Here is a 13,935-nt window from a genome sequence, read left to right as displayed (position 1 = left end):
TGATCACTCATTTTTCATAGGGGCTCTCTCAAATAGCAAAACTTTAATTGTAGCCACCCTGCATAATTAATTATTTTCATATTTGTAATGACATGGTTCCAACTGAAATGAAAGATGTATTTCATGTGAAAGGCATGGAGAGAAATTTGATCAGTTATACTGAAATAACACAGTTCTGCAACATAAAAATTGTTTCAAATTTACTAAGTGATTCTTATAATGTTTTCAATGCTGATTTTGGGAAAAATAATGAAAAAGTTCCATCATGTACAGTTATTTCAGAAGTTGCTTGTCTAGTTTTAGATTTTTTTCAATATTTCAGCACTCTAGTGAGTTTGAATTTTGGTTTTTAGGATCTCCATAAACTGCCATTTAGTCGTTTTTATACTAGATATATGTAAAATAAAGAGTAATTAGGAGAAACAAGCACTATTTTTATGTCAGTGCCTGTCTGTCGCACTGTCCGTTCCCCTGCCATCACCAAGCAGTGAGCTTCTGCTATTGTCCAGTTCACGGTACCTCTTCAATCTGTGATGTTCACATGTTGCTGTTACTAGTGCTTTAAAGTAGTGACTGTTTTCTTGTATTGTGAAATTGTTTTATGGACAATGGCTACCAGAGGATGTATAAACTCTGTAGTTGCTTCTGCTACATTTGTGGTAACTATACCATTAAAAAGCAACAAAGAAACATTTCCAATTTTGTTTAAAAATATATTTCACCTATTTTAATATAAAGTTAGGTGGTCAAGATAAGCCTTGGGCCCCATACAAAGTTTGTTCAGTGTGTGTTGAAGAACTAAGGCAATGGCTTCAACGTAAAAAGCAGCTCTTACATTTTGGAATACCAATGGTTTGGAGGGAGCCGAAAAATCATAGTGATGACTGCTATTTTTGTTCTAGCAATGTGCGAGGTTTTAATTTGAAAAACAAAAAGGATATTTCTTACCCTAACATTCTATCAACCATTCGCCCTATTTCTCATGGACCTGAAGTACCAATACCCTCTCCTTCAGATTCTTTGGATGATATAGATCATCATGAGCCATTGGCTTGGGAAGGTGATAGTGAAGAAGACAGAGATTGCTACAATTCTGGCACAACCGATCCCATTCCATTCTCACAATCTGAACTGAATGATTTAGTTAGAGACCTAGGCCTTTCTAAAGAATCAACAGAGGTTTTAGGATCTAGATCGAAAGATAAACATATGTTGGCTCCGGGTACATCCTGTTCTTGGTATCGATCGAGGTAAAAGAAGTTTGCATCTCTCTTCTCTCAAGAACGTGACCTGGTGTTTTGCAGTGATGTTCCTGGACTTATGGCACATTTCAAAATGGAATATGCTCCTGATGAGTGGAGACCTTTCCTGATTCTTCAAAAAGAAGCCTTAAAGCAGTACTTCTAAACAATGGCAATAAGTATGCTTCTATACCAGTTGGACATTTGGTTCACTTAAATGAATGTTACAAAAACCTTGAACTGGTTTTAAGCAAACTCTGCTATTCAGACCAAAAATGGACACTATGAGGTGATTTAACAGAGATTTCAATGCTGCTTGGTCAACAAAATGGCTACACAAAGTTCCCTTGCTTTCTCTGTGAATGGGACAGTACAGACAGAAAGCAACGATACATAAAAAAAAAGCTTGACCCTTGAGAAAAACCTTGCAGGTAGGTGTTACAAATGTTGAGAGGAAAAGCCTTGTGGATCCCAAAAAGATGTTACTTCCACCATTTCACATTACGTTGGGGCTGATGAAACAATTTGTTAAGGCATTGACAAAAGAAGGGGAGTGTTTCACATAACTTTGTGGACAGTTTCCTGATTTATCCGAATTCTAAGCTAAAGGAAGAAATCTTTGTCAGACCAGACATTAGAAAACTAATGACATATCCCAACTTTATGGACAAAATGGAAACAAAAGAAAAGGCAGCATGGACATCTTTTAATTTATGTTGTTACCAGTTTCCAAGGAAACAAAAGATATCCAAACTACAAGACAATTGTCACAGACATGCTTGACAACTTTAAGAAGCTGGGCTGTAACATGAGCATTAAAGTTCATTTTCTCCACTCACATCTTGAATACTTTCCTGCAAACCTTGGTGCTGTAAGTGAAGAGCAGGGCGAAAGATTCCACCAAGACATCAAAGAAATGGAAAGAAATATCAAGGAAGATGGAACATCAACGTGATAGCAGACTACTGCTGGATGATAAAAAGAGATGATCCTCAACGAGTCCACAACCGGAAAAGCAATAAAAGAAGCTTTGACAAAAAGCAAAAGCATTATTATAAGGACTTATGAGCTTAAAGAGAATTGGAAGTGTACTGGAAACTTAGTTTAGAACAAGATTCATAAATAAAATAAATTTTTATAACGTTGGAAAAAATGTGATAATTGCTCGAATTTTGTTATTATACCCAAAAATACTCCCTTTTTTGTGAGAAAACTTGACATGATAGAAAAAATTGATTGCATTTTTGAAATCAGCACTGAACAGTACACAAAAGTCAGTTATCAAATTTCAAACAACTTTCAAAAAATATTCTTTTTGCAGACCTGTGTAATAGAAAAATATAAAATTGTATCTGTAGGCAATAACTCAAAATATTTTGAAATGACAAGAACTTACTTGTGATTGCTTTGAAAGAAGATAGGCTGCTGTGTAAAATGACATGTAAAATTTTAAGAAAAAGATAAATATAAATAATGTGAGTAGTAGGATAGTGTGTTGGTAACCAACCTCATTGCACCAATGCACCAAATTCAGTGTTATACATGCTAATGTCCAATCCCAGCCAGCTCATCTCCATGAGTTCTGTCACTTCCAAGACATAGACATCATTTAATACTTCTGTCAGAGACCTAGCTAAAACTAAGTAGTCCCAAAAGTAGGGTGAATCTAGAGGGCTACATCTTTTTTAGACAAAACACATGACGGGCTGGAGTATGTACATCCTGCTTTATCACTGACTATGCTAGCCACATCCAACAGTAATGAAGATAACCAAGTGGAATATATGTTCACTGAGACCAATTCCCTTAACAGAAAGTTCCTGAGATGTGTCCTCTACAAATCTCCTAAAGTAGGCAGGTTGGCCTGCTTCAAAACTGCTCTTTCAAGCCTTGAATCAACACATGAACATATAATTATAGCTGAGAATGGAAAATCCACAATGGAATGATGCAATATGATGAAGAGGGTAGTTGCTGCTCACCATATACCGGAAATTCTGAGTTACAGGTAGGCACAACAAAAACACTGTCAGTAAGTGAGCTTTTGGCTAACAGTACCTTTGTTGGTAACAGACAAAATGCAACTCACACACACATGGCCACGGTCTCTGGCTGCTGAGGCCAGATTGCAAACTGCAGTGCACGATGGGAGAAGCAAGGCTGAGGCAATGGTGAGAAGGGTGAGGGACAGCAGGGTAGGGGTTGGGGATGGTAAGGTGCTGCCTGTGCGAGCATACAGGCAGGGACAAGGTGGAGAGAAGGTGCAGTTGGGAGGTTATATGGAGGGCTGGAGGGGGAGGGGGGGGGGGGAGTAGAGGACAAGAAGACAAGTAAGAAGACTGTGGGTGCATTGGTGGAGTAGAGGGCTGTGTAGTGCTGGAATGGGAACAGGGAAGGGGCTAGATGGATAAAGGCAATGACTAATGCACATTGAAGTCAGGAGGGTTGCAATAACATAGGATATATTGCAGGAAGAGTTCCCACCTGTGCAGTTCTGAAAAGCTGGTGTTGGTGGAAAGAATGCAGATGGCACAGGCTGTGAAATTGTCATTGAAATGAAGAATGTCATGCTGGGTAGTGTGCTCAGCAATAGGGTGGTCCAGTTGCTCTTTGGTCACAGTTTGTCAGTGGCCATTCATGTGGACAGACAACTTGGTAGTCATGCCTACGTAGAATGCAGCACAGTGGTTGCAGCTTAGTTTGTAGATCGCATGAGCGGTTTTGCAGGTAGCCTGCCTTTGACCAGATAGGAGATTCTTGTGACTGGACTGGAGTAGGTGGTGGTATGAGGATGTATGAGACAGATTTTGCATCATGGTCTATTACAAGGATACGAGGCAAGGGGACGGGTGCCGAGGTTGTGTAGGGATGGACAAGGATATTGTGTAGGTTCATGGTACAGAGGAATACCACTGTGAGAGGGATGGGAAGGATAGTGGGTAGGTCATTCCTCATTTCAGGGCACACAGAGAAGTAGTCAGAAAGCTGGCAGAGAATGTGATTCAGTTGCTCCAGTCCTGAGTGGCACTAAGTCATGAGTGGAATGCTTCTCTGTGACCATGGTGGGGCTTTGGGAGATGGTGGCTGATAGGAGAGATAAGCATGGGTATCTATTTTTGTACAAGGTTGAGAGGGTAATTACAGTCTGTGAAGGCCTCAGTGTGACCCTCAGTATATTTTGAGAGTAACCACTTGTCACTGCAGAATTTTATAAAACCTCTTCTCTATCTGTAAAATTCTCCTGCTATGCAATCCCAAATTCCTGGGTCCCCTATCACAAACTGAAGCTCTTGCCCTCCATGAACTAGAGCAACATCCACAATGCCACCTCAAAAAACTCTCCATCCTGTTCACTTCCTACACCTACCTTGGACTACCACTATTCACCACCTCTACAACAATCTCCAAACTTCCCCCACGTGCCCTCATAGTTGAAAAACTCTACATTGCAAATCTACTACCCATACCCCACCCTCAAAAACTTCCTCCCAGGATCATACAGAAGCCAGAACCTAGCCAGACCTGAAAAACAGTCATGAACCTTTCTTCCAAAAGTCTTAGACCCACAGAAGTATCCATCCTTTCCCAAGGCTTCACCTATTGCACAATTCCCAAATTCAATCATGCAGAACTTGTTAAGGACCTTCTCTCCTTTTCCTAGTTGCTACAGTGTAAACACTTTTTCCCACCAACCCTACCAATCAGCCTCAACTAAAGGCCAATGTTAAGCTGTGCCTGACTCATGTCACTCCTCCATCCAACCATGATCCACCTCCACTACCCTGCAAATCACCCCCTGTTAATTTTCTAGAATTTCTTAATCTGGATCCTTGCCTCACCATTATTCCCTAAATCCCTCAGCATTCAAACTAACCTTACATCTGCAGAGAGAACAGCAATCCACCACCTAAACACGAATTCCAATCTTATACTCCCACCTTCTGACAAAGGTCCCACTACTGTCATTTTAAACTGCAAGGATTACCTGATATAAGGATTCTGCCAGTTGTCAGACCCATCCAACTACAAACCTCACCACAGGATCTCCAGTTGCTCCTCAAATTCTTAGGCCCATCCCAGAACATCTCCTCGGAGTCCATCTCTCCCCTCACCCCTACCATACACACCTGCTGCACTCCTACCCTCTATGTGCTTCCCAACCAGCCACAATGCCTCATTGTGGCTGGTTACTGTGCCCCCAATAACAGAATCTCTGCTCTTGTAGACCAACACCTTCAGAATGTCACCCAAAACCTACCCGTTTATGGAAAAGACAACAACGATTTTCTCCAGTGACTCTTCACAGTTCCTGTCCGTTTACCACATGGTGACCTGCTCATCACTACTGATGCAACTTTCCTTTACAGTAACATCCCTAATGCCCATGGTATTTCCCAAACTGAAAACTATCTTTCCTTATGCCTGATGGATTCCAAACCTACAACCTCCTTCCTAGTCGCCATGACCAACTATATCCTCACCCACAGTTACTTCTCCATTGAATGCATTACCTGAGGCAAATCTGGTATATGGCTATGGGAACCTACCCTACACTGTCCTATGCCAACCAACCTATTTATGGGTCATCAAGAGGATTCCCTCCTAAACACCTGGAATCTCTAACCCCTCACCTGGTTCAGATTCACCGTTGATATTTTTGTGATATAGATCGAGGGTGAGGGCATTCTACCCACATTCCTTCAGAACTTAAACATGTTCTACATCATTTGCTTCACCTGGTCTACTCAATTTAACAAGTCACCTTTCTCAATGTTGACTTCCACCTCAAACATAGCTACATCAGTATCTATGTCCATATCAAACCCACCAACCATCAGCAAAACCTGCCCTTCAACAGCTGCCACCTGTTCCGTAGCATGAAGTCCCTTCAGTACAGCCTAGCCACTCACAGCCATCGCATCTGTAGTTATGAGCTGTCCCTCTCAAAATATACTGGAGGTTGATCACTGTACAACTTTACATAACTGAAGTTAGTTATGAAAAATCAATAAATCTGTTATCTAGTTGACCTTCTCAGCTCACATTCTTGCTCTGGTTTCTGACTGCTTGAACTCCCTTCTTCCCCTTTTCTCCCATTTGTTCATTTAGAGATTCATTCTCTATGGTTTTATATTCAGAATCACAAAAATGTTCACTCCCTGAATCAGTATTTTTTAGATCAATATGCCTGATGTCCTCTTCCACAATATTAGCATGTCTGGGAATGATAACTTTACTGCGAACCAGTACACTGTATCTAAATTTACTATAGCCTACTAAATTTCTCAAATTTGTTTTACAGTCCCACTTTGACAACACATGCAATAAATCAACTTCCACACAACTTTAAATTTTCAGCATTAGGTTTCTTCCCATATCTAATAAAGAGATTTCGTTTCAATAGTATTAGCTAAAGTCTGTGTTTAATGTACACATCTGTACAAATGAAATCTCCTATCTATTCTTGCTGCAGCTAATAGGCATTGTGGCATATCCAAATTGACCAGATGCAGCTTTCAGCTGTATACAGAGGGCAGCGGGGGTGGTGGGTAAGGAAAGAAGGAAAACTACTGCGAGTGTCTTGGTGGAATAGAGGTCTGTGTAGTGCTGGACTAGGCAACGACTAGTGAAGGTTGAGGAGAGGAGGGTCATGGGAACATAGGATATATTGCAGGGTGAGTTCCCATCTGCACAGTTCAGAAAATCTGGTGTTTGTGAAAGGATCCAAATGGCACAGGCTGTGAAGCAATCACTGAAATGAAGAACTTCATGCTGGGTGGCATACTCGGCAGTGGGTGGTCCAGTTCTTTCATGGCCACAGTCTGTCAGTGGTCATTCATGCAGACAGACAGCTTGTTGGTTGTCATGCCCATGTAGAATGTAGAACAGTAGTTACAGCTTAGCTTGTAGATCACATGACTGGTTTCACAGGTAGCCCTGCCTTTGATGGGATAGGCAATGCTTGCAAACGGACTGGCGTAAGTGGTGGTGGGAGGATGTATGGGACAGGTCTTGTTTCTAGGTCTATTGCAGGGTTGTGAGCCATGAGGCAGGTGGTTGGGAGCCAGGATTGTGTAGGGAAGGACAAGGATATTGTGTAGGTTCAGTAGGCAACAGAATACCACTTTGAGAGGTGTGGGAAGGATAGTGGGTATGACATTCCCCAGTTCAGGGCATGGCGAGAATAGTAAAAACCCTGGTGGAGAATATGACTCAATTGCTCTGGGCCTGGATGGCGCTAAGTCATGAGGGGAATGCTCCTCTGTGGCCTGAGGTGAGAGTTTGTGAGGTAGTGGATGACTGGAGATATAAGGCATGGGAGATATATTTTTGTACAAGGTTGGGAAGGGAGAAACGGTCTGTGAATGCTGCAGTGAAAGCTTCGGTATATTTCAAAAGGGATCGCTCATCACTACAGGTGTGATGGCCATGAGTGGCTAGTCTGCATTGAAGCGACTTCTGGGTATGGAGTGGGTGACAGCTGTTGAAGTCGAGATATTGCTAACTGTTGGTACATTTGATATGGATAGAGGTCCTGATATAGCCATCTTTGAGGTGGAGGTCAACATTGAGGAAGATGGTTTGATGGGCTGAGTGAAGTGAATGTAGGTGGTGTTGAGGCTCTGGAGGAACCATATAACAAAGATATCATCAGCGAATCTGAACCAGGTGAGGGTTTAGGGATTCTGGGTGTTAGGAAGGATTCCTCTTGATGACCCATGAATAGATTGGTTGGCATAGGATGGCGTCATGCAGGTGCCCTTAACCATACCCCGGATTTGTTTGTAGGTAATGCCTTCAAAGGAGAAGTACTTGTGTTGAGGATATATTGGTCATGATGACTATGAAGGAGTTTGTAGGTTTAGAATCCATTGGGAATTTTGAAGGTAGTGTTCAATAGTGGTAAGACCATGGACGTTAGGGATATTACTGTAAAGCAAAGATGCATCAGTAGTGACAAGCAGGACACCATGTGGTAAAGGAAGAGGAACTGTGGAGAGTACGTGGGGTGAATGATTGATATCTTTTATATGGGAGGGTATCTTGCAGGTAATAGGCTGAAGGTGTTTGTTTATAAGAGCAGAGATTCTCTCAGTGGTGGCACACAAAAGTTTCTTGACTGAAAACTTTGTAGGAGTTGAAAGATAAACAACACAAACAAAATGGGCAAAGAAGGAACCTATAGAAACCTAAGTGTGATGAGAACTAAACTAGGGGATGACATGCATCAAAATGAAATCAGAGTAGAAAAAATTGCAAAATATAATGGGGCATAGACATTAACAGTTTGATACTAAATTTATATTGGCTCGAGGATGGTATTTATTAGTTCAGGAAGGGAAGGAGAAGCCTACCATTTCATCCAAAAACAAACTGAGGAGGATTCTTAAAAAAAAATCAGTGTATGCAAAAAAATTCAAAACTAAGCTAGGCATGGTACTGGCATAATGTTGACCTTTTACATCACCTAACCAAGTTTTAGCAAATGTTGACTACTGCTGTGTGTATGTACACTCCAAATCACAAGGTTCTTGCAAAATATAATACATGTGTTCTTACAGTCACATAATTTCTCTCTAGTTTCTCGGCTCTCTTTCCACAGCAAGCAGTTAATGAAAATGTAATACACTGGTTGCTTTAAATGATGTTACTCATTGTTGTAACAATATTTACTGGTGGTAATATTGTTGAAGCTAGATTCCATTGTCATCAAACACCTGCAGCTTACTTTTAGACAATTGTTCACTTCACACATGTGCAGAAGCAGAATGGATGATGATTCTTGTCATTCTGAAAATGGCATACAGTTCAAAGAATGTTCTGATGGAACAAAATCCCAATTCAAGAAGAACTGAAACACAAAGAAAATAGTGTAAAAAGGAACCTACTATTAAATGCAATCATGGACTTGATGTTTCACCTCCAAAAGCTAAGAGAATTAAGAAATTCAGAGTTCCTGAACTCTGCTATGAAAATATTTCTCACTTTCGTCATCACATGAGATCATTGCATAAAATGTATCAAGGTAAGCTCCTATTTAAGTTTCTTAGTATTTCTTCACCTCAGCACAGTGTAGTAGACACTTAAAATACAAAAATCAAGAAAACAGTGACAGTATCGTATATCATTAGAAAAAGGGATTGTGAAGTAGTGCCTGCTTGTGCTGTCACTTTCCAAAGAGTATCTGGCATGTCAAAGGATATATTGTTCTCTCTGGCAGGCAAGTTCCATGAACATGGAATGTTGCAAAAGGAAAGGAGAGGAGAGGAGGCAACAGAACAGGAAAGGATAATAAAGAGATAACTATTGTCATTAAGAATGATACAAAAAATATAAACACAGAGAGAGCCACCATGGAATGGGAGATCTATGGGAAGTTATTTACCTTCAGATCTCACAGTCAATAAAATGTTCAAGAGATTCTGTGAGGAAAGAACAGATTTAGGACTAAACAATGCTCCTTATCAAAATAAAAGCAACATTTCAGTCTAACATTCAGGACACCTGATACCAATACCTGATCCACTTGTAAGGTTTGTTTAATGGAAATAAATGTGGAAACATGTCTGCAGAAGAAGAATGTACTACATATGAGACAGATTACATAAAATTCATGCACAAAGATAATGCAAGTGTCAGTAAAGATTTGATTTGACATGCAGCAAAAGCAGTCAATTGTAAAACTATCAGTGACATTTTCTATGCAAGACAAGAATGATTATACAATCTGTGCATAATGATCCATACTAAGGAGCAGAAAAGGAAAATTATTGTTTTCTACACCTTGTTGGAGACAGAATCCTCAAGAGGATCCAATCAAGTTGCTTCAGCTTTGCTGAACTTCCTTTTTGACCTAGATAAAAACAATTGGCATTAATACTATACATCTACTCTCAGATTCTTGCAGCAGCCAAAATAAAAACAGTTGTATGATGGTGATGCTTACAGCATTCTTGAAAAAGAGCACAAATTCGTTAATATTCATCACTTCTTCCTTGTTCATGGCCATAGCTACATGCCTAAAGAGCAAGTGTTTGGCAGAATTGAGAAGTCTTACAGAAAAAAACCATTTTGTCTTCTAAAAAATAATATGATATTTCAGAAGAGCATGGTCCTCTCAAAATTCTAAACAAGGAATGGACTGTTAAAAATCTAAAAGATAGTGCACAGAAAGAACTAAATCCAACCCACCATTAAAATTGGACAGACAGCATCACACCTCTTACAAAAGAGCAAAGAAAATTGTTATTGTGTCAGTAGGAGATGCATACTCTAGAGATTCAGTACAAGTTGACATCCTGAGATGAAAGAAACCATGCCATCCAACAGTACTAACATCCCCCCTTTTACCAAAACAAAATACGGTACGCAAAGAAAAGAAGAAAGATCTGTGTACCTTCCTAAATTATTTTGAAATTCCAAATGATGCAAAAGAGTTTTACAAAGACGTCCAAGACAAATCATGTATAGACGTAAGAAAGAAAACAAGACAACAAAAAGTGTAATTGTAACATGCAATACTTTTGTGTTATTCATTTCACACTTCATGTAGTATTCATAATAATGATAGAAGCTAAACAACTGTGTTAAAAGAGTAATCATTGCTATTACTATATTATACCACTGTATTTCTATTATTACTTTTGCATTCTCAGTAAAGTAAAAAACTCTAAATTTAAAAAAAAAATTATGCTGTATATATTAATATATGCAAAATATACATTTTACAACAATGCAGACATATATAAAACACTACAGCATATGAAAAAATTAGTTGTGGAAAAAATACACAGAACTGAAGTCAGCAACATAACTATCAGCAATAATTATACGCATTTATCAACTTTTGAAAAAAATTGGAAAAATCACACCTTCATATATAGTTATAAAGATTACATTTTAATGTATTTCATTACTACACTTTAGTAATTTAAATGAGATCTAATAGTCATGTAAAAATTCGAATTCTCAAACATATCTAACTAGGTGATAACAGAAAAATTCATTTAATGAAATACTGTATCTGTTGCATTTATAAAGTTATGTAAAACACTCCTCAGTTATGGACAAGAGAATGGGCCCTTTAGAGTTTTATATGAAAATTAAAGTGCTAAGGGAATGTTTATCTTACTGCACCTACTTAACTTGTCTCCTTTAACAGAAAGTATTTGTATGAGTTGCTTGAAAGAAAAATCTACACCAGAATAGAACATAAAAACAATAGTTTCAATATCCTAAATCTCCATATATGTCCATATACTAGATACACTACTTGCAATGAACCAACACTTATAACATCTTGAATGTTGCAGAAATAAATATGATAAATAAATTTAAATTCTATGAAAGTCTGAATTGTAAATTAAAAGCAAAATTTAAGCAAATTAAAAGAAAAATATTTTGATACTTTCCAGAATACCACTCAAAAAAATTATTTTGATGTAACAGCAAGTTATTAGGATATTTTAAACACATTTAAGAAAAAGATGTAAACTGTTGAAAACACTTCTTAGTATTTTCTTGTATTTATTTTAATAGCAAAATTGCATTATGTGAAACAATTCTTTTAATTCAGAGAGGATTATACTTGTTCTTTGTCAGACAGTGCCTCCAGATATCTATGGTTGAACTACAGCATTTGAAACAGCCTTACGTATCCTTTGTTTTCAGTATGTGCTAATACACTTAAAAAATACAGCAAAATAAATATACCTGATATGGATGTTTCTCTTGTGCAGAAGTAGTTTTTGTCACTGGGTTCACTACAGAAAATCTCTGTTGCAGTGTCTGATTTATGTGTTCTTTACAAAGGAGAGGGGATGGCCACTGTTGCTGAAACAAGAAGAATATAGAAGTACATTGCTATGGAAAAAGTGTGACAGTGTTGCATATTTTTATCACACAGAATACAAATGCTCTTCAAATTACCAAGATAAACAAACAATAAAATTCCAGGTAAATAATTACTCTCTAGTCTGGTATTCTATTTCAGCTTCCCCAATTCTTCATTGCTACCAACACAAGTCTCCAAGACTATAAAAGCTTTTCTTAAGCCATAACATGCACCTCAAAACTTTATTATTCTATTTTTTCAAGATTTTTTGACATTAATGTGATACCCTGATTGACTGATTAAAAATCAACAGTTGTGAAATCACTATCTCAGTACAAAAACTATAGTGTGTCCCATTTTTGGGACACTGGCAAAATTAACTATCAAAAAGAACAGTATTAATGTCAATGCAGAAAACTGTACAAAACATCAAGAGCAAGATAAAAACACTGTAATATTACTGAGTATCTATTCAGTATGAAATGAAACAAAACACATAATGTATACCAAAATTGCACACATTTTTGTAGTTTATTTCCAGTATGCACATTTGCTATGTGTTATACTTGTCACAATAAAGTGGTATCTTGGGTATAGTTATACATCTTTGCTCACCCATACTCCCATCACTTTGCTTCATTGCTTTTTGGTGTTGATCCTGTTTTCTTTGAACGGTACATCTATATTCTCTCTTGGACATCCAAAAGTGAGAGCTCCTCTTTTGGGTTAGCAATCTGATATGCACACCGTATGTTTACTATCCAGATATTAATGATCTGGATGATTGACAGCCACCACCATGTCTTTGATCTTATCCTAGTCCTATAAAATGATATCCACATCTCCAGTAGATCAACACCTGTTCCCTGTACATTACTCTCACGGAGAAGCTTATGGCTTATGATACCCACTAAGATGTAGTATGCCTACAAAGAATTTTAGCTCTTCTTTGGCTAGGAGAAAATTTATATTGTTCTGTTAGCAAACATAGATTTTGCTTTTTTCTGTAACAATATTCATTAGTCCCTCAAGGAAAAAATCCTCAAACACCTGTCACACTGTATTATTTGCTAAATATTCTGCAACATGGTGATTTTTTGTGTTTTCCCGTCTATGTCCTAATGCTTCTCTTTGCTTAGCTTCGTGTGAAGTTGGTAACATAAGCTTCGTCCTTCCCATTCCTTCTGGTTATAAGTTCTGAATTACCTGCGACATATTGTACAATATAGTCACTGATTAGTGGATTTTCTTTGGTGTCTCTTTCATCTGTCACTTTATTTATGTTGGGTGGAATAATCACTAATTTTAAGTTATCAGCATAGTCTTCATTCACTTCATACCTCTCCAGTTACTCTAACACTCCTTCAATCATAAGACCATGCAGCATGCCTTTATTCAATTTAAATAATAAACTGTGAAAGGGAATATTTCATTTTACTACCTGACCCTAGAGAAAATCTCATAAAACATGAAGAAAGCAGCTCTCAATAATATAAATAGTAATTTTTGTATATAAGATGTGTACAAACAGGCACATCTACAGCGGAGAGTCATTGTTGCATAACTGGGCCGCATAAAATAAACTGATATTGCACTTACTTCTGGAAATCTGAGATATACTGAATGTTACATGGACATCTGTATGTTCATATCAAAAACACGCAGAAAACTAAATCACAATTCACTCTTGTACAGAAACTACCATCAGACATACAGAACAGTGAAGTGCAAATATATAAAAAGAGGCAAATTAATTCCTTTCCCAAAAATAAGCTAATTAGAGAAAAATTATTTCTTTTCAATTTCCAGGTATTACAGCAGTCAGTTCAACATTTAGGTGCAACAATCAAAGCAAAAAGT

At 38.1% G+C, this 13,935-nt stretch overlaps 1 protein-coding gene across 1 annotated transcript in view; it reads right to left on the bottom strand.

Annotated features, from left to right (window-relative positions):
* Positions 1-13,935, bottom strand: part of LOC126213288 (histone-lysine N-methyltransferase eggless-like) — a 328,640-nt gene that overhangs the window by 185,198 nt on the left and 129,507 nt on the right. The window contains exon 7 of the mRNA XM_049940954.1: positions 11,955-12,074. Coding sequence (XP_049796911.1) covers positions 11,955-12,074 — 120 coding nt within the window. The remainder of the gene's footprint in view (positions 1-11,954; positions 12,075-13,935) is intronic.

Source organism: Schistocerca nitens, chromosome 11 (assembly GCF_023898315.1).
Source record: "Schistocerca nitens isolate TAMUIC-IGC-003100 chromosome 11, iqSchNite1.1, whole genome shotgun sequence".
NCBI classification, from domain to species: domain Eukaryota; kingdom Metazoa; phylum Arthropoda; class Insecta; order Orthoptera; family Acrididae; genus Schistocerca; species Schistocerca nitens.
The sequence above is the reverse complement of the archived record's forward strand: the minus strand, read 5'-3'. Positions and strand labels throughout refer to the sequence as shown.